Source organism: Periophthalmus magnuspinnatus, chromosome 17 (assembly GCF_009829125.3).
Source record: "Periophthalmus magnuspinnatus isolate fPerMag1 chromosome 17, fPerMag1.2.pri, whole genome shotgun sequence".
NCBI lineage: Eukaryota > Metazoa > Chordata > Actinopteri > Gobiiformes > Gobiidae > Periophthalmus > Periophthalmus magnuspinnatus.
The window spans coordinates 14,249,839-14,269,387 of NC_047142.1; the positions used below are offsets into that span (position 1 = coordinate 14,249,839).

Consider the following 19,549-nt stretch of genomic DNA (forward strand, 5'->3'; position numbering starts at 1 on the left):
TTTTGAAATGTGATTGTTGGAGGAATAAGCTCTGTCACAGGTGTTTAGTTTGCCTTTAACACCTACCTTTTTACCTTTTGTTGAGTAGAGATAGGCAATTTCAGAGCAAAAATCATCCAAATGATTTCAGTGGAGGTGTATAGAGTTTAGAAACACAGTGGAGCACTTCCTGTATCACCACATGACATCACAAGGTGGAACAAAGTGTTTTCAGTTTGAGAGAAGACTTGAGAGAAGCCTAAATATGCAGGGTTTGTGTGTTAAACATGTGTGAATGAAACAAAATACATCTCCAGCTGTGTTTGTGATGAGGAAACAACATTATAACATAGATCAGAAAATAACATAGTACAGGCCCTTTAAGAAGTGATTCTAATACTAGTGCAGAAGAGGCCTGTCTTTGGTGCACTCAGGAGGAAGAGCTGGTCTCAGGAGGAGCTGGTCTATACTGATTCTATATGTCTCCATCGAGGGAAGGCACAGAATTCAACATATAAGTAGAATATGTTTTACTCAATGAGACCCGATTTGTCACCACTCAAGATTTTTGCACATTTTCACAAAATTCACACTTCTACCTTCTCAGTTTTTTTCCGACAAACACCACTGCCGTAAACCAGTCAGCGCACAGCCCCTCACAGCAGCTAGAGCAAAATTAGCACATTACTGTATATTTATAGATTTGTGTAAGATTTCCTGAAATTACACTTTCACAGCATACATCTCATTATTCTGTTGGTTTCCTTCTTTCGTGGGTGCTTTTGGTGTTAGTTATGTTGCTTGATGGGAACTAAATCACTTTATAACATGTCCTACAGAGCACATCTTCACAGCAGCACTGCAAAAGTTGAAGAACAGGTGGGAGGGTTTTAGTCAGCTCACTTCCAGATGTGTCATTGGTTGATAGCAGAGGATACGTCACACATTGCAATAGTTGTCCGCTGTTTTAGGATTAAAAGGGGTGTGCCAAAAGTTATAGATTAACAAACAACTTGAGAAATACAGTATGAGTGTTGACAAATGTGTTTAGAGCCCCTCAGTGGAGATCTATCAACTGCACTTCTTGGCCAACTGCTGAAATACAGTTACCTTCTACACGTAAACAAAAAAAAAGTCTGAAAACATATTTGACAAATAATTAAAACTAAACAGGCCCCTCCTGTCTGCAGATGTCCTCTCTCACATGCTCCTCTGAGCCAGAGTCTCAGTCTGTGGCTCTAGTGTCTGCTGTAGAGAGTCTCTCATTAAGACTATACTTTCAGGGATCATTTCTATAGTTTGTGACTTGAGAAATGTGTTTCTAAAGTGTATGGTCTCGCTGACCACGATGAAGAGTTGTTGATACTCCTTCCTGAGCATGAAACAGACAGAGACCTGGTTTACTCCTGGTGTTCTCTGTCACTGATGACTGTTCACTGTGTCCTCTGGAGCCAGTGAGGGGAGGAGTATGATCTGAGTGGTCTGTCTTTCAGACAATGATGACATACCAGCCTACCCAGGTTTAAACCCATACACATTCTCACAGTGTGCATGGATGTACACATGTGGGAGTTTAAAGTCAGAGCTGGTAAGTAGAGAGATGTGGGCAGATGATACACAGACCAGAAGTTCAGAGCCTCAGGTGAGCAGGGCATAAACAGGTATGACTACAGCAGATGTGTGATTGGCCAGGCGCACTTACAGATGCATTATTGGTTGATAGCAGAGGATACATCCCACATTGCAATAGCTGTCCGCTGCTTTAGCCTTAAAAATGGTGTGCCAAAAGTTATACATTACACTGGTCAACACTAAATTTATTGTCTAAGATTTTTTAGCTGATTTAGGTTCATTTTGATGTGCTGAATCCAAAAATCACATTGGTTTTGCTCAATCAGGTCAACGTTCTGAACTAAGCTACATATTAGTTTTTGGACGATTTTGTTTACATGTATGAGTATTTTCACGTCATATGATGCAAAATTCTGTTCTATTTCTCGCTATAAACACATTCTGAAGATTTTGCATGTGCCAACTTATGACTAATTGTTTTTTTTTTTATATTACAAGTGAATGAAATGGCTTCGACTAGAAGATCTTGCAAAAATAAGCCTGACATATTCTGCTACATCTGCGGTGAATACACCAATGTTCCTAACAGGAATCAAGTCACAAGTTTCATAAAGCGTGCTTACCATGCTTATTTTGGTATTAAACTTGGTGACCAAGATGAAGCTTGGGCGCCACACGTGCAAGTCATGCACCGAGTATCTGCGTCAGTGGACTAAAGGCAAGAAGAGTTGTCTGAAGTTTGGAATTCCCATGGTTTGGAGGGAGCCGACATCAATAGCTACTTCTGGGCTATTGATGTGACTGGGATCAACAGAAAGAACCGAAGCAGCCTCAAGTATCCTGACCGTGAATCAGCACGTCGTCCTGTAGCTCACTGTGATGAAATTCCAGTACCTGTCTTTGTAGAAGTTCCTGACATCAGTGACAAAGATTCCTCCAGTGTGGATTTAATGATGATGCTCCACATCCTTTTTCCCAAAAGGAGCTAAATGTTCAGGTTTCCTGAGAATCTGGGATCACTGAGTGATGAGCAGGTGGAGAGATTCCATCAGGACATAAAAGAGATGGAGACCAGGTATCAGGGACGCTGGGATGCAGTCATGATGGCTGATTACTGTTGGACTCTGCAGAGAGACATCCCTGCTGCTGAGCATTCAAGGGGTTCATAAAAACAGAAGTTCATGTCCTGAATTTTGCACAATGATAACGTAACATTCCAATTTACATGTACTTACCTTACCTTAACATTTAATTAATACATTCTGTTAGAAAAATATTTTTTATCTCCTAAAACATTTTTGGATGAGAAATATTAAAGAAAATCAACTGATAATGTCACAAAATTGTAATCAATTTAGTCAGAAGATCAGATTTTTCAAAAATCAAATTAGCATAAAAATCTGACCTGACTGAGAAAAATGGATATCATTTTTTGATTCAGTGGTGCAAAATGGTCCTAATTCAGTTGAAAAAACACAGACAACTTTCAAAAATGTTTTTTTTTTGTAACCCAGTGTTATCAAAAACTTTAGAAGTACAGTATGAGAGTTAACAAATGTGTTTAGAGCCCCTCAGTGGAGATCTATCAACTGCTGAAATTCAGTTACCTTCTGCATGTTAAAAAAAAAAAAAAAAAAAAGATTTCTCAAAAACATCTGACAAATAATTTAAACTAAACAGGCCCCTCCTATCTGCAGATGTCCTCTCTCACATGCTCCTCTGAGCCAGAGTCTCAGTCTGTGGCTCTAGTGTCTGCTGTAGAGAGTCTCTCATTAAGACTATACTTTCAGGGATCATTTCTATAGTTTGTGACTTGAGAAATGTGTTTCTAAAGTGTATGGTCTCGCTGACCACGATGAAGAGTTGTTGATACTCCTTCCTGAGCATGAACCAGACAGAGACCTGGTGTTTTCTGTCACTGATGACTGTTCACTGTGTCCTTTGGGGCTAGTGAGGGGAAGAGTATGATCTGAGTGGCTTATTTTAGATAGTAATTATATACCAGATTACTAAACTACTTAAAGTTTGAAGTGAGAGCAAATAAGTTACAGGCATAGCTGCAGCAGGTGTCTGAGTGGCCAGGTGAGTACCAGCCACAACAATTAGGGGGTGGCAGGAAATAAGTCCACCAATCTAAGACAAGATTCACATCCAGGGATTACATAGAGAAAACACTCAGTGGATGATCAGCAGCTGTTCTGTAGTTCATCCGCTCATTTGGCCTTTTTGTTCAGACTGAGATCATAATCATTACAACATATTTAAATGCATGCATAGTTCCTTTCACTAAAAACAAAGATGTTATTTTCATTTTACTGCATTATTTATTTATTTTTTTATATAAGATTTGTTAAGAATATTGAAAGAAGCAATGCACAAATGATTACAGTAGAGTTTAAGAGGATGGTGATGGCAGGGTTCATTTGCTGTGACTCAGTGTAGCAGCACAACAGTTGATCTGATTATTATTGCATTTATGTCAGTGGTAAATAATTGTCATAGAATTTCAGCGGTACAATCAAGTACTACAATAACTTAACAGCTCAAAAAGGCCAATTTAGCAAAATAGTTTCATTGATTGAGCTACTGGCACAGAGATAACAGGTCCACAAAACGTTTTTACATCTGTTTTAATATCATCCCTTCAGTAACACATTGAAACCTGTGTGTGTTTTACTGTACTATCAAACGTGTGTGTTTTTATGAATTGTCAAATCAATAAAATTGCTTTAAAAAATGTTTATGTGCAATACCAAATGATCCTCCGTAGGGGACAGTGAGCTGCTTTTGCAAAAGACAGGCCTGTATAACAAAATTACTCAAAATGCTGCGGTAATTTCTAAAGAGCTTGATATGATAGAATATTACCTGTTAGCCCCGATGCTAGTGACACTTCAACTGTGGCTCTGCTCCAGGCAAAGCGGAGGCTGTGACAGTGACAGTACAGACTCCGCTGATGACCACCAAGATGCCCATCCGTGCCTGGAAATGACTCAAAAGGTGTAATCCGGCATAAATATTGGCTTTGGTTCTCGCAGGCTTTCACTGTGGTCTGTGCCATGTTGGATTATTTGACAGCCTGCGCCACATACACTCACAACGCCGTTCTCTCAGTCTTTTGGGCACTGCTCACTTTGTTGCAGTTTTTGAAATGTGATTGTTGGAGGAATAAGCTCTGTCACAGGTGTTTAGTTTGCCTTTAACACCTACCTTTTTACCTTTTGTTGAGTAGAGATAGGCAATTTCAGAGCAAAAATCATCCAAATGATTTCAGTGGAGGTGTATAGAGTTTAGAAACACAGTGGAGCACTTCCTGTATCACCACATGACATCATTAGGTGGAACAAAGTGTTTTCAGTTTGAGAGAAGACTTGAGAGAAGCCTAAATATGCAGGGTTTGTGTGTTAAACGTGTGAATGAAACAAAATACATCTCCAGCTGTGTTTGTGATGAGGAAACAACATTATAACATAGATCAGAAAATAACATAGTACAGGCCCTTTAAGAAGTGATTCTAAAACTAGTGCAGAAGAGGCCTGTCTTTGGTGCACTCAGGAGGAAGAGCTGGTTTCAGGAGGAGCTGGTCTATATTGATTCTATATGTCTCCATCGAGGGAAGGCACAGAATTCAACATATAAGTAGAATATGTTTTACTCAATGAGACCCGATTTGTCACCACTCAAGATTTTTGCACATTTTCACAAAATTCACAATTCTACCTTCTCAGTTTTTTTTCCGACAAACACCACTGCCGTAAACCAGTCAGCGCACAGCCCCTCACAGCTGTTCACTCACAATAGAAACAGCAGCTAGAGCAAAATTAGCACATTACTGTATATTTATAGATTTGTGTAAGATTTCCTGAAATTACACTTTTACAGCATACATCTAATTATTCTGTTGGTTTCCTTCTTTCGTGGGTGCTTTTGGTGTTAGTTATGTTGCTAAGATTGATGGGAACTAAATCACTTTATAACATGTCCTACAGAGCACATCTTCACAGCAGCACTGCAAAAGTTGAAGAACAGGTGGGAGGGTTTTAGTCAGCTCACTTCCAGATGTGTCATTGGCTGATAGCAGAGGATACGTCACACATTGCAATAGTTGTCTGCTGTTTTAGGATTAAAAGGGGTGTGCCAAAAGTTATAGATTAACAAACAACTTGAGAAATACAGTATGAGTGTTGACAAATGTGTTTAGAGCCCCTCAGTGGAGATCTATCAACTGCACTTCTTGGCCAACTGCTGAAATACAGTTACCTTCTACACGTAAACAAAAAAAAAGTCTGAAAACATATTTGACAAATAATTAAAACTAAACAGGCCCCTCCTGTCTGCAGATGTCCTCTCTCACATGCTCCTCTGAGCCAGAGTCTCAGTCTGTGGCTCTAGTGTCTGCTGTAGAGAGTCTCTCATTAAGACTATACTTTCAGGGATCATTTCTATAGTTTGTGACTTGAGAAATGTGTTTCTAAAGTGTATGGTCTCGCTGACCATGATGAAGAGTTGTTGATACTCCTTCCTGAGCATGAAACAGACAGAGTCCTGGTTTACTCCTGGTGTTTTCTGTCACTGATGACTGTTCACTGTGTCCTCTGGAGACAGTGAGGGGAGGAGTATGATCTGAGTGGTCTGTCTTTCAGATAAAAATGACATACCAGCCTATCCAGGTTTAAACCCATACACATTCTCACAGTGTGCATGGATGTACACATGTGGAAGCTTAAACTGAGAGCTGGTAAGTAGAGAGATGTGGGCAGATGATACACAGACCAGAAGTTCAGAGCCTCAGGTGAGCAGGGTATAAACAGGTATGACTACAGCAGATGTGTGATTGGCCAGGCGCACTTCCAGATGCATTATTGGTTGATAGCAGAGGATACGTCCCACATTGCAATAGCTGTCTGCTGCTTTAGCCTTAAAAACGGTGTGCCAAAAGTTATAGATTACACTGGTCAACACTAAATTTATTGTCTGAGATTTTTTACCTGATTTAGGATAATTTTAATGTGCTGAATCCAAAAATCACATTGGTTTTGCTCAATCAGGTCAACGTTCTGAACTAAGCTACATTTGTCACAGTTTTTGGACGATTTTGTTTACATGTATGAGTATTTTCACGTCATATGATGCAAAATTCTGTTATATTTCTCGCTATAAACACATTCTGAAGATTTTGCATGTGCCAACTTATGACTAATTGTTTTGTTTTTTTTATATTACAAGTGAATGAAATGGCTTCGACTAGAAGATCTTGCAAAAATAAGCCTGACATATTCTGCTACATCTGCGGTGAATACACCAATGTTCCTAACAGGAATCAAGTCACAAGTTTCATGAAGCGTGCTTACCATGCTTATTTTGGTATTAAACTTGGTGACCAAGATGAAGCTTGGGCGCCACACATGGCATGCAAGTCATGCACCGAGTATCTGCGTCAGTGGACTAAAGGCAAGAAGAGTTGTCTGAAGTTTGGAATTCCCATGGTTTGGAGGGAGCCGACATCAATAGCTACTTCTGGGCTATTGATGTGACTGGGATCAACAGAAAGAACCGAAGCAGCCTCAAGTATCCTGACCGTGAATCAGCACGTCGTCCTGTAGCTCACTGTGATGAAATTCCAGTACCTGTCTTTGTAGAAGTTCCTGACATCAGTGACAAAGATTCCTCCAGTGTGGATTTAATGATGATGCTCCACATCCTTTTTCCCAAAAGGAGCTACATGTTCAGGTTTCCTGAGAATCTGGGATTACTGAGTGATGAGCAGGTGGAGAGATTCCATCAGGACATAAAAGAGATGGAGAGCAGGTATCAGGGACGCTGGGATGCAGTCATGATGGCTGATTACTGTTGGACTCTGCAGAGAGACATCCCTGCTGCTGAGCATTCAAGGGGTTCATAAAAACAGAAGTTCATGTCCTGAATTTTGCACAATGATAACGTAACATTCCAATTTACATGTACTTACCTTTATCAATTAACATAACGTAACATTTAATTAATACATTCTGTTAGAAAACTATTTTTTATCTCCTAAAACATTTTTGGATGAGAAATATTAAAGAAAATCAACTGATAATGTCACAAAATTGTAATCAATTTAGTCAGAAGATCAGATTTTTCAAAAATCAAATTAGCATAAAAATCTGACCTGACTGAGAAAAATGGATATCATTTTTTGATTCAGTGGTGCAAAATGGTCCTAATTCAGTTGAAAAAACACAGACAACTTTCAAAAATGTTTTTTTTTTGTAACCCAGTGTTATCAAAAACTTTAGAAGTACAGTATGAGAGTTAACAAATGTGTTTAGAGCCCCTCAGTGGAGATCTATCAACTGCTGAAATTCAGTTACCTTCTGCATGTTAAAAAAAAAAAAAAAAAAAGATTTCTCAAAAACATCTGACAAATAATTTAAACTAAACAGGCCCCTCCTGTCTGCAGATGTCCTCTCTCACATGCTCCTCTGAGCCAGAGTCTCAGTCTGTGGCTCTAGTGTCTGCTGTAGAGAGTCTCTCATTAAGACTATACTTTCAGGGATCATTTCTATAGTTTGTGACTTGAGAAATGTGTTTCTAAAGTGTATGGTCTCGCTGACCACGATGAAGAGTTGTTGATACTCCTTCCTGAGCATGAAACAGACAGAGACCTGTTTTACTCCTGGTGTTCTCTGTCACTGATGACTGTTCACTGTGTCCTCTGGAGACAGTGAGGGGAGGAGTATGATCTGAGTGGTGCACTCTTTCTAGATTTATTTCTTGCTGTTTAGAACTGGGTAGTTGGATTGGTTACTTCTGACTTATTCTGTGGAAACTTTTTTGTGATTCATGCTGTGTGTGTGTGTGTACACTGAACTCTCACAGCTATTGTCTTATTTATTTTTTTATTTTTTTGGATGATAAGCAGCTAAACAATACCAAAAGAGTCCATAAAAGAGGGCTGATTTAGTTTATGAATGAAACCCCAGAATCGATACCACTTATAATGGTGTATTTTGTGAATATGTGCAACAATCTCAAGTGGAGACAAAGCTCATCTCAAAAATATATTCTGCTTCTAAGTTGAATTATGTGTCCTCCCTCAGTGGAGATCAATTTTCACAAAAACAATTAAAAAATAAATAAATAAAATGTTACAGGTTGTGTCAGGAAAAAAAAATAAAAAATTCAAAAAACATTCTTGACTTACTTTATAAATCAGTCTAAATGATTGTATGGATGTTCTGACAGACTGGTTGTAATTTCCTGTTCCTCCTCTGCTTCCTCTGAGCCAGAGTCTCAGTCTGTGGCTCTAGTGTCTGCTGTAGAGAGTCTCTCATTAAGACTATACTTTCAGGGATCATTTCTATAGTTTGTGACTTGAGAAATGTGTTTCTAAAGTGTATGGTCTCGCTGACCACGATGAAGAGTTGTTGATACTCCTTCCTGAGCATGAAACAGACAGAGACCTGGTTTACTCCTGGTGTTCTCTGTCACTGATGACTGTTCACTGTGTCCTCTGGAGACAGTGAGGGGAGGAGTATGATCTGAGTGGCACACTCTTTCTAGATTTATTCCTTGCTGTTTAAAACTGGTTAGTTGGGTTGTTTATTTTCCACTTATTCTGTGAAAACCTACAAAAAGAATGTAATAAGTATCCACAGTATGAGTTTACCTCATACTGTGGATGTGTACACTGAAACCTCACAGCTATTGTTTTATTATTATTATTTTTTTCAGTGATGAGCAACTAAACAGTAGCTCTTTACAAACAACTAACCAATACCAAAAGAGTCTATAAAAGAGGGCTGATTTAGTTTATGAATGAAACCACAGAATATATACTACTTATATTGGTGTATTTTGTGAAAATGTGCAACAATCTCAAGTGGAGACAAAGCTCATCTCAAAAATATATTCTACTTCTAAGTTGAATTATGTGTCCTCCCTCAGTGGAGATCTATTTTCACAAAAAAAACAAAAAAACAAAACTATAAATAAATTTAAAAAAAATTGTTACAGGTTGTGTCAGGGGAAAAAAAACAAATCCAAAACCATTCTTGACTTACTTTATAAATCAGCTAAATGATTGTATGGATGTTCTGACAGACTGGTTGTAATTTCCTGTTCCTCCTCTGCTTCCTCTGAGCCAGAGTCTCAGTCTGTGGCTCTAGTGTCTGCTGTAGAGAGTCTTTCATTAAGACTATACTTTCAGGGATCATTTCTATAGTTTGTGACTTGAGAAATGTGTTTCTAAAGTGTATGGTCTCGCTGACCACGATGAAGAGTTGTTGATACTCCTTCCTGAGCATGAACCAGACAGAGACCTGGTGTTTTCTGTCACTGATGACTGTTCACTGTGTCCTTTGGGGCTAGTGAGGGGAAGAGTATGATCTGAGTGGCTTATTTTAGATAGTAATTATATACCAGATTACTAAACTACTTAAAGTTTGAAGTGAGAGCAAATAAGTGACAGGCATAGCTGCAGCAGGTGTCTGAGTGGCCAGGTGAGTACCAGCCACAACAATTAGGGGGTGGCAGGAAATAAGTCCACCAATCTAAGACAAGATTCACATCCAGGGGTTACATAGAGAAAACACTCAGTGGATGATCAGCAGCTGTTCTGTAGTTCATCCGCTCATTTGGCGTTTTTGTTCAGACTGAGATCATAATCATTACAACATATTTAAATGCATGCATAGTTCCTTTCACTAAAAACAAAGATGTTATTTTCATTTTACTGCATTATTTATTTATTTTTTTATATAAGATTTGTTAAGAATATTGAAAGAAGCAATGCACAAATGATTACAGTAGAGTTTAAGAGGATGGTGATGGCAGGGTTCATTTGCTGTGACTCAGTGTAGCAGCACAACAGTTGATCTGATTATTATTGCATTTATGTCAGTGGTAAATAATTGTCATAGAATTTCAGCGGTACAATCAAGTACTACAATAACTTAACAGCTCAAAAAGGCCAATTTAGCAAAATAGTTTCATTGATTGAGCTACTGGCACAGAGATAACAGGTCCACAAAACGTTTTTACATCTGTTTTAATATCATCCCTTCAGTAACACATTGAAACCTGTGTGTGTTTTACTGTACTATCAAACGTGTGTGTTTTTATGAATTGTCAAATCAATAAAATTGCTTTAAAAAATGTTTATGTGCAATACCAAATGATCCTCCGTAGGGGACAGTGAGCTGCTTTTGCAAAAGACAGGCCTGTATAACAAAATTACTCAAAATGCTGCGGTAATTTCTAAAGAGCTTGATATGATAGAATATTACCTGTTAGCCCCGATGCTAGTGACACTTCAACTGTGGCTCTGCTCCAGGCAAAGCGGAGGCTGTGACAGTGACAGTACAGGCTCCGCTGATGACCACCAAGATGCCCATCCGTGCCTGGAAATGACTCAAAAGGTGTAATCCGGCATAAATATTGGCTTTGGTTCTCGCAGGCTTTCACTGTGGTCTGTGCCATGTTGGATTATTTGACAGCCTGCGCCACATACACTCACAACGCCGTTCTCTCAGTCTTTTGGGCACTGCTCACTTTGTTGCAGTTTTTGAAATGTGATTGTTGGAGGAATAAGCTCTGTCACAGGTGTTTAGTTTGCCTTTAACACCTACCTTTTTACCTTTTGTTGAGTAGAGATAGGCAATTTCAGAGCAAAAATCATCCAAATGATTTCAGTGGAGGTGTATAGAGTTTAGAAACACAGTGGAGCACTTCCTGTATCACCACATGACATCACAAGGTGGAATAGAGTGTTTTCTGTTTGAGAGAAGACTTGAGAGAAGCCTAAATATGCAGGGTTTGTGTGTTAAACATGTGTGAATGAAACAAAATACATCTCCAGCTGTGTTTGTGATGAGGAAACAACATTATAACATAGATCAGAAAATAACATAGTACAGGCCCTTTAAGAAGTGATTCTAAAACTAGTGCAGAAGAGGCCTGTCTTTGGTGCACTCAGGAGGAAGAGCTGGTTTCAGGAGGAGCTGGTCTATATTGATTCTATATGTCTCCATCGAGGGAAGGCACAGAATTCAACATATAAGTAGAATATGTTTTACTCAATGAGACCCGATTTGTCACCACTCAAGATTTTTGCACATTTTCACAAAATTCACAATTCTACCTTCTCAGTTTTTTTTCCGACAAACACCACTGCCGTAAACCAGTCAGCGCACAGCCCCTCACAGCTGTTCACTCACAATAGAAACAGCAGCTAGAGCAAAATTAGCACATTACTGTATATTTATAGATTTGTGTAAGATTTCCTGAAATTACACTTTTACAGCATACATCTAATTATTCTGTTGGTTTCCTTCTTTCGTGGGTGCTTTTGGTGTTAGTTATGTTGCTTGATGGGAACTAAATCACTTAATAATATGTCCTACAGAGCACATCTTCACAGCAGCACTGCAAAAGTTGAAGAACAGGTGGGAGGGTTTTAGTCAGCTCACTTCCAGATGTGTCATTGGTTGATAGCAGAGGATACGTCACACATTGCAATAGTTGTCTGCTGTTTTAGGATTAAAAGGGGTGTGCCAAAAGTTGTAGATTAACAAACAACTTGAGAAATACAGTATGAGAGTTGACAAATGTGTTTAGAGCCCCTCAGTGGAGATCTATCAACTACACTTCTTGGCCAACTGCTGAAATACAGTTACCTTCTACACGCAAACAAAAAAAAAAGTCTGAAAACATATTTGACAAATAATTAAAACTAAACAGGCCCCTCCTGTCTGCAGATGTCCTCTCTCACATGCTCCTCTGAGCCAGAGTCTCAGTCTGTGGCTCTAGTGTCTGCTGTAGAGAGTCTCTCATTAAGACTATACTTTCAGGGATCATTTCTATAGTTTGTGACTTGAGAAATGTGTTTCTAAAGTGTATGGTCTCGCTGACCACGATGAAGAGTTGTTGATACTCCTTCCTGAGCATGAAACAGACAGAGACCTGGTTTACTCCTGGTGTTCTCTGTCACTGATGACTGTTCACTGTGTCCTCTGGAGCCAGTGAGGGGAGGAGTATGATCTGAGTGGTCTGTCTTTCAGACAAGAATGACATACCAGCCTATCCAGGTTTAAACCCATACACATTCTCACAGTGTGCATGAATGTACACATGTGGAAGCTTAAAGTGAGAGCTGGTAAGTAGAGAAATGTGGGTAGATGATACACAGACCAGAAGTTCAGAGCCTCAGGTGAGCAGGGCATAAACAGGTATGACTACTGCAGATGTGTGATTGGCCAGGCGCACTTCCAGATGCATTATTGGTTGATAGCAGAGGATACATCCCACATTGCAATAGCTGTGTGCTGCTTTAGCCTTAAAAATGTGAGCCAAAAGTTATACATTACACTGGTCAACACTAAATTTATTGTCTAAGATTTTTTAGCTGATTTAGGATCATTTTAATGTGCTGAATCCAAAAATCACATTGGTTTTGCTCAATCAGGTCAACGTTCTGAACTAAGCTACATATTAGTTTTTGGACAATTTTGTTTACATGTATGAGTATTTTCACGTCATATGATGCAAAATTCTGTTATATTTCTCGCTATAAACAAATTCTGAAGATTTTGCATGTGCCAACTTATGACTAATTGTTTTTTTTTTATATTACAAGTGAATGAAATGGCTTCGACTAGAAGACCTTGCAAAAATAAGCCTGACATATTCTGCTACATCTGCGGTGAATACACCAATGTTCCTAACAGGAATCAAGTCACAAGTTTCATAAAGCGTGCTTACCATGCTTATTTTGGTATTAAACTTGGTGACCAAGATGAAGCTTGGGCGCCACACATGGCATGCAAGTCATGCACCGAGTATCTGCGTCAGTGGACTAAAGGCAAGAAGAGTTGTCTGAAGTTTGGAATTCCCATGGTTTGGAGGGAGCCGACATCAATAGCTCCTTCTGGGCTATTGATGTGACTGGGATCAACAGAAAGAACCGAAGCAGCCTCAAGTATCCTGACCGTGAATCAGCACGTCGTCCTGTAGCTCACTGTGATGAAATTCCAGTACCTGTCTTTGGAGAAGTTCCTGACATCAGTGACAAAGATTCCTCCAGTGTGGATTTAATGATGATGCTCCACATCCTTTTTCCCAAAAGGAGCTAAAGGTTCAGGTTTCCTGAGAATCTGGGATCACTGGGTGATGCAGGGAAAGCAGAATCCCCGTAAGGCAGCGGGCCCAGACGGTGTCTCTCCTTCCACCCTTAGACACTGTGCTGAGGAACTGGCTCCTGTCTTCATGGACATTTTTAACACCTCCCTGGAGTCATGTCATGTCCCAGCCTGCTTCAAGCTGTTCACCATTGTCCCCATCCCCAAGAAGCCCAGGATCACTGGACTTAATGACTACAGACCTGTGGCGCTGACGTCTGTAGTCATGAAGTCATTTGAGCAACTGGTCCTGCACCACCTCAAGTCCCTCACCTCCCCACTCCTGGACCCTCTGCAGTTTGCCTACAGAGCCAATCGGTCTGTGGAAGACGCCATTAACCTGGCCTTTCACTTCATCCTCCAGCATCTGGACTCCCCGGGAACCTACGCCAGGATCCTGTTTGTGGACTTCAGCTCTGCATTCAACACCATCCTCCCTGCTTTGCTCCAGGACAAGCTCGCTCAGCTCAACGTGCCTGACTCCACCTGCAGGTGGATCACTGACTTCCTAACAGACAGGAGACAGAGCGTGCGGCTGGGGAAGAATGTCTCGGACACTCGGACTATCAGCACAGGATCTCCACAGGGCTGTGTACTTTCTCCCCTGCTCTTCTCCCTGTACACCAACTGCTGCACCTCCAACCACGACTCCGTCAAACTGGTTAAGTTTGCGGATGACACCACCCTCATCGGACTCATCTCGGACGGCGATGAGTCTGCCTACAGGAGGGAGGTGGACCGGCTGGTGTCCTGGTGCAGCAGCAACAACCTGGAGCTCAACGCCCAGAAGACAGTGGAGATGATTGTGGACTTCAGGAAAGTCACAGCCCCCCTGCCTCCCCTCACCCTCACGAACTCCCCCATCACCACTGTGGACTCTTTCCGCTTCCTGGGCACCTGCATCACCCAGGATCTCAAGTGGGAGCCGACCATCAGCTCCCTCATCAAGAAAGCCCAGCAGAGGATGTTCCACCTGCGGCAGCTGAGGAAACTCAAGCTGCCAGTCCAGATGATGGTGCAGTTTTACACTTCCATCATTGAGTCCATCCTTACCTCCTCCATCACTGTGTGGTTCGCTGGGGCCACTGCCAGGGACAGACAGCGACTGCAGCGCATTGTGCGCTCTGCTGAGAAGGTGATTGGCTGCAGCCTTCCATCGCTACAGGACCTGTACGTCTCCAGGACTCGGGGGCGAGCAGGCCGTATAGCAGCTGACACTTCTCACCCTGGACATGGACTATTTGAGCCACTTCCCTCTGGCAGGAGGCTACAGTCCATTGGGACCAGAACCTCTCGCCATAAGAACAGTTTCTTCCCCTCTGCTGTTTGTCTCATGAACACTTTATAATATCTGCACTAAACTGGACACTTAATAACACCGGTCACTTTGATAAGCCACTTTGCACTGTTGTTCTGATGCTGCTGTTGTACATATTTTCTCCCTTTAAGTATTTTATTTGACTTTTTTAAGCATATCTTTTTAACTTTGTGCATGCCCTTATTTGTTTTTGTATTCATTCAGTGTGTTTATGTTGCACTTTTTCACCGAATCAAGTTCCTAGTTTGTGAACTGTGTTCACAGACTATGGCAATAAAAGTCTTCTGATTCTGAATCTGATTCTGATTCTGATGAGCAGGTGGAGAGATTCCATCAGGACATAAAAGAGATGGAGACCAGGTATCAGGGACGCTGGGATGCAGTCATGATGGCTGATTACTGTTGGACTCTGAAGAGAGACATCCCTGCTGCTGAGCACTCAAGGGATTCATAAAAATAGAAGTTCATGTCCTGAATTTTGCACAATGATAACGTAACGTTCCAATTTACATGTACTTACCTTTATCAATTAACATAATGTAACATTTAACTAATACATTCTGTTAGAAAACTATTTTTTATCTCCTAAAACATTTTTTGGATGAGAAATATTAAAGAAAATCAACTGATAATGTCACAAAATTGTAATCAATTTAGTAAGAACATCGGATTTTTCAAAATCAAATTAGCATAAAAACCTGACCTGACTGAGAAAAATGGATATCATTTTTTGATTCAGTGGTGCAAAATGGTCTTAATTCAGTTGAAAAAACACAGACAACTTTCAAAAATGTTTTTTTTTGTAACCCAGTGTTATCAAAAACTTGAGAAATACAGTATGAGAGTTGACAAATGTGTTTAGAGCCCCTCAGTGGAGATCTATCAACTGCACCTCTTGGCCAACTGTTGAAATCCAGTTACCTTCTGCATGTTAAAAAAAAAAAAAAAAAAAAAAAAGAATGTATCAGAAACATCTGACAAATAATTAAAACTAAACAGGCCCCTCCTATCTGCAGATGTCCTCTCTCACTCTGCTTCCTCTGAACCAGAGTCTCAGTCTGTGGCTCTAGTGTCTGCTGTAGAGAGTCTCTCATTAAGACTATACTTTCAGGGATCATTTCTATAGTTTGTGACTTGAGAAATGTGTTTCTAAAGTGTATGGTCTCGCTGACCACGATGAAGAGTTGTTGATACTCCTTCCTGAGCATGAAACAGACAGAGACCTGGTTTATTCCTGGTGTTCTCTGTCACTGATGACTGTTCACTGTGTTCTTTGGAGACAGTGAGGGAAAGAGTATGATCTGAGTGGTCTGTCTTTCAGACAATGATGATATACCAGCCTATCCAGGTTTAAACCCATGCACATTCTCACAGTGTGCATGGATGTACACATGTGGAAGCTTAAAGTGTGAGCTGGTAAGTAGAGAGATGTGGGCAGATGATACACAGACCAGAAGTTCGGAGCCTCAGGTGAGCAGGGCATAAACAGGTATGACTACAGCAGATGTGTGATTGGCCAGGCGCACTTACAGATGCATTATTGGTTGATAGCAGAGGATACATCCCACATTGCAATAGCTGTCTGCTGCTTTAGCCTTAAAAATGGTGTGCCAAAAGTTATAGATTATCAAAAACTTGAGAAGTACAGTATGAGCGGTGACAAATGTGTTTAGAGCCCCTCAGTGGAGATCTATCAACTGCACCTCTTGGCCAACTGCTGAAATCCAGTTACCTTCTGCATGTAAAAAAAAAAAAAAAAAATGTCTGAAAAACATCTGACAAATAATTAAAACTAAACAAGCCCCTCCTGTCTGCAGATGTCCTCTCTCACATGCTCCTCTGAGCCAGAGTCTCAGTCTGTGGCTCTAGTGTCTGCTGTAGAGAGTCTCTCATTAAGACTGTACTTTCAGGGATCATTTCTATAGTTTGTGATTTGAGAAATGTGTTTCTAAAGTGTATGGTCTCGCTGACCACGATGACGAGTTGTTGATACTCCTTCCTGAGCATGAAACAGACAGAGACCTGGTTTACTCCTGGTGTTTTCTGTCACTGATGATTGTTCACTGTGTCCTCTGGAGACAGTGAGGGGAGGAGTATGATCTGAGTGGTGCACTCTTTCTAGATTTATTCCTTGCTGTTTAAAACTGGGTAGTTGGGTTGGTTACTTCTGACTTATTCTGTGGAAACCTTTTTGTGATTCATGCTGTGTGTGTGTACACTGAACTCTCACAGCTTTTGTCTTATTTATTTATTTTATTTTTTCAATGATAAGCAGCTAAACAATACCAAAAGCGTCCATAAAAGAGGGCTGATTTAGTTTATGAATGAAACCACAGAATATATACCACTTATAATGGTGTATTTTGTGAAAATGTGCAACAATCTCAAGTGGAGACAAAGCCCATCTCAAAAATATATTCTACTTCTAAGTTGAATTATGTGTCCTCCCTCAGTGGAGATCTATTGTCACAAAAACAATTAAAAAATAAATACATAAAATGTTACAGGTTGTGTCAGGAAAAAAAAAAAAAAAATCCAAAACCATTCTTGACTTACTTTATAAATCAGTCTAAATGATTGTATGGATGTTCTGACAGACTGGTTGTAATTTCCTGTTCCTCCTCTGCTTCCTCTGAGCCAGAGTCTCAGTCTGTGGCTCTAGTGTCTGCTGTAGAGAGTCTCTCATTAAGACTATACTTTCAGGGATCATTTCTATAGTTTGTGACTTAAGAAATGTGTTTCTAAAGTGTATGGTCTCGCTGACCACGATGAAGAGTTGTTGATACTCCTTCCTGAGCATGAAACAGACAGAGACCTGTTTTACTCCTGGTGTTCTCTGTCACTGATGACTGTTCACTGTGTCCTCTGGAGACAGTGAGGGGAGGAGTATGATCTGAGTGGTTGTTTCAAATTGCTTAAAGTGAAAAGGTTTCAATGTAATCAGCATAAAATGTGCACATTTGTTTTGATGTGGTGTATATACCGTAATAGAGTATGTGTGTTTGGTGTAATGTCAGAGTTAGATCAGTCTTAAAAGAAGACAACATTTCTGCTGCAGTTTATCAGTGAGTTGAAAGTTGTTGCAAATCAAGGAAGCCTGCTACATCTGCTCTGCTGTTATAATAGTGTTTTGTTCTCAAGATGATTATCCAATCAGAAAGCAGAATGAGCCAGACCTGAGGCTCTTATTTAGGTGCCAGTTTCAATGCTGAAATACAGTTGGCTCAAACCTGGATGTTTTTGGTCTGTTCATGTCAAAAAGACTGGGTTTTTATATTAATTTATATGACAAAAAAACAATGTGAAAAGTCATTTTAACAACAAAATAATGACAAAAAGAAATTACCAAGGCTGAAATTTGTTTAAAATGGTCCAAACATAAAGTGGACTAGACTCTAAATAAAACATTGCATTACAATACTAATAATTAAACAAAAAAATTATGATGCCAAATATGTTTTTTGTGCACAGAGCTCTCACTTGTGTCGCCTACTCTGCTTCTGTGCTCATTCTTGTTTTGGTTCAGAGTTAACCAGTATAAAAACACATTCAAAATAAAAGTGTTTTGTTCTTTTAAAAAATGAGCATCCAAAATGAACGTGAAACACACACACATATATATATATCAGTTAATATCTCATTGAAGTAAAATACACTCTCTTTAACATAACCGCAAATAGAAAGTTGAGAAAGAAAAAAAGTGGATATTTTTAGCTATTTCAATTATGTATGTCGTATGACAACAGACATTCTTAATATCATTTTCATTATTTATTTACTGTAGAGATGTATCACACATCAAAAGAATCTTGAATCTGTTTGAAAAGTTGGCACCAAAGGGAAGTGACAATTGCTGTTAAAAGAAAGTATTATAGCATCTTTGAAAGTGCAAATTTAGCTTTGACATAAAGTTAGTTGAAAACTCAAACAAGGTTTTATCATTTACTCAAGTAAATTTTTAGTGTATGTTGTTATAATTTTGCTGTGATGTGTTTTGTCGATTTGTTTTGTGACATTTTTATTTATTTAAGAAAATTCTATTCAATTTGCATATAATATTTTTGCCACATCCTGTTTTTGACTTTCTCTCCTCTGTGTTCCCTGCAGGAGTAATCCGGACTGCAGTCTCCACTCTGGATCGGGAGACCAGAGCCCAGTACAGTGTGCTGGTGCAGGCCAAAGACATGGCCGGGTCTGTGGGGGGGCTCTCGGGGTCCACCACCATCAACATCACCCTATCCGACGTCAACGACAACCCGCCCAAGTTCCCCCAAAGTGAGTCTCCTGACAACAGCTCTGTGGGACGCAAAACACAAATATGTTTTAACTGCTTTATGAATATATTTTAGTGCCATTGACATAAAGTAAGCACTCCCTTAGCAACGCAGTACTGCTGCACTGCCATCTGGAGCCTGTAGGGCCAATGCACTTTGGGAGAATGTAGAATGTATTGTACATCATCTAAGTGGTGGGCTAGCAACCTTTTTGGTGCTGTGAGAGGATCCTCTTTTCCTTCCTTTTT

At 40.0% G+C, this 19,549-nt stretch overlaps 1 protein-coding gene, 8 non-coding genes and 2 pseudogenes across 9 annotated transcripts in view; all 11 read left to right on the top strand.

Annotated features, from left to right (window-relative positions):
- The window catches only part of LOC117384736 (cadherin-18-like), a 145,095-nt gene that overhangs the window by 79,693 nt on the left and 45,853 nt on the right, over window positions 1-19,549 (top strand). Inside the window, exon 5 of the mRNA XM_055228284.1 lies at window positions 19,135-19,302. Within this exon, the coding sequence (XP_055084259.1) occupies window positions 19,135-19,302 (168 nt within the window). The remainder of the gene's footprint in view (window positions 1-19,134; window positions 19,303-19,549) is intronic.
- On the top strand, window positions 1,247-1,461 carry LOC117385852 (small nucleolar RNA U3). Its single transcript, XR_004542594.1, has one exon. It is a non-coding gene; the product is annotated as a small nucleolar RNA U3 (small nucleolar RNA).
- On the top strand, window positions 3,326-3,529 carry LOC117385861 (small nucleolar RNA U3; annotated as a pseudogene).
- LOC117385855 (small nucleolar RNA U3) lies at window positions 5,969-6,183 on the top strand. Its single transcript, XR_004542597.1, has one exon. It is a non-coding gene; the product is annotated as a small nucleolar RNA U3 (small nucleolar RNA).
- Window positions 8,071-8,285, top strand: LOC117385857 (small nucleolar RNA U3). Its single transcript, XR_004542598.1, has one exon. It is a non-coding gene; the product is annotated as a small nucleolar RNA U3 (small nucleolar RNA).
- LOC117385848 (small nucleolar RNA U3) lies at window positions 8,869-9,083 on the top strand. Its single transcript, XR_004542590.1, has one exon. It is a non-coding gene; the product is annotated as a small nucleolar RNA U3 (small nucleolar RNA).
- Window positions 9,727-9,930, top strand: LOC117385862 (small nucleolar RNA U3; annotated as a pseudogene).
- Window positions 12,368-12,582, top strand: LOC117385853 (small nucleolar RNA U3). Its single transcript, XR_004542595.1, has one exon. It is a non-coding gene; the product is annotated as a small nucleolar RNA U3 (small nucleolar RNA).
- Window positions 16,123-16,337, top strand: LOC117385847 (small nucleolar RNA U3). Its single transcript, XR_004542589.1, has one exon. It is a non-coding gene; the product is annotated as a small nucleolar RNA U3 (small nucleolar RNA).
- LOC117385859 (small nucleolar RNA U3) lies at window positions 16,922-17,136 on the top strand. The gene has a single exon (XR_004542600.1). It is a non-coding gene; the product is annotated as a small nucleolar RNA U3 (small nucleolar RNA).
- On the top strand, window positions 17,715-17,929 carry LOC117385858 (small nucleolar RNA U3). Its single transcript, XR_004542599.1, has one exon. It is a non-coding gene; the product is annotated as a small nucleolar RNA U3 (small nucleolar RNA).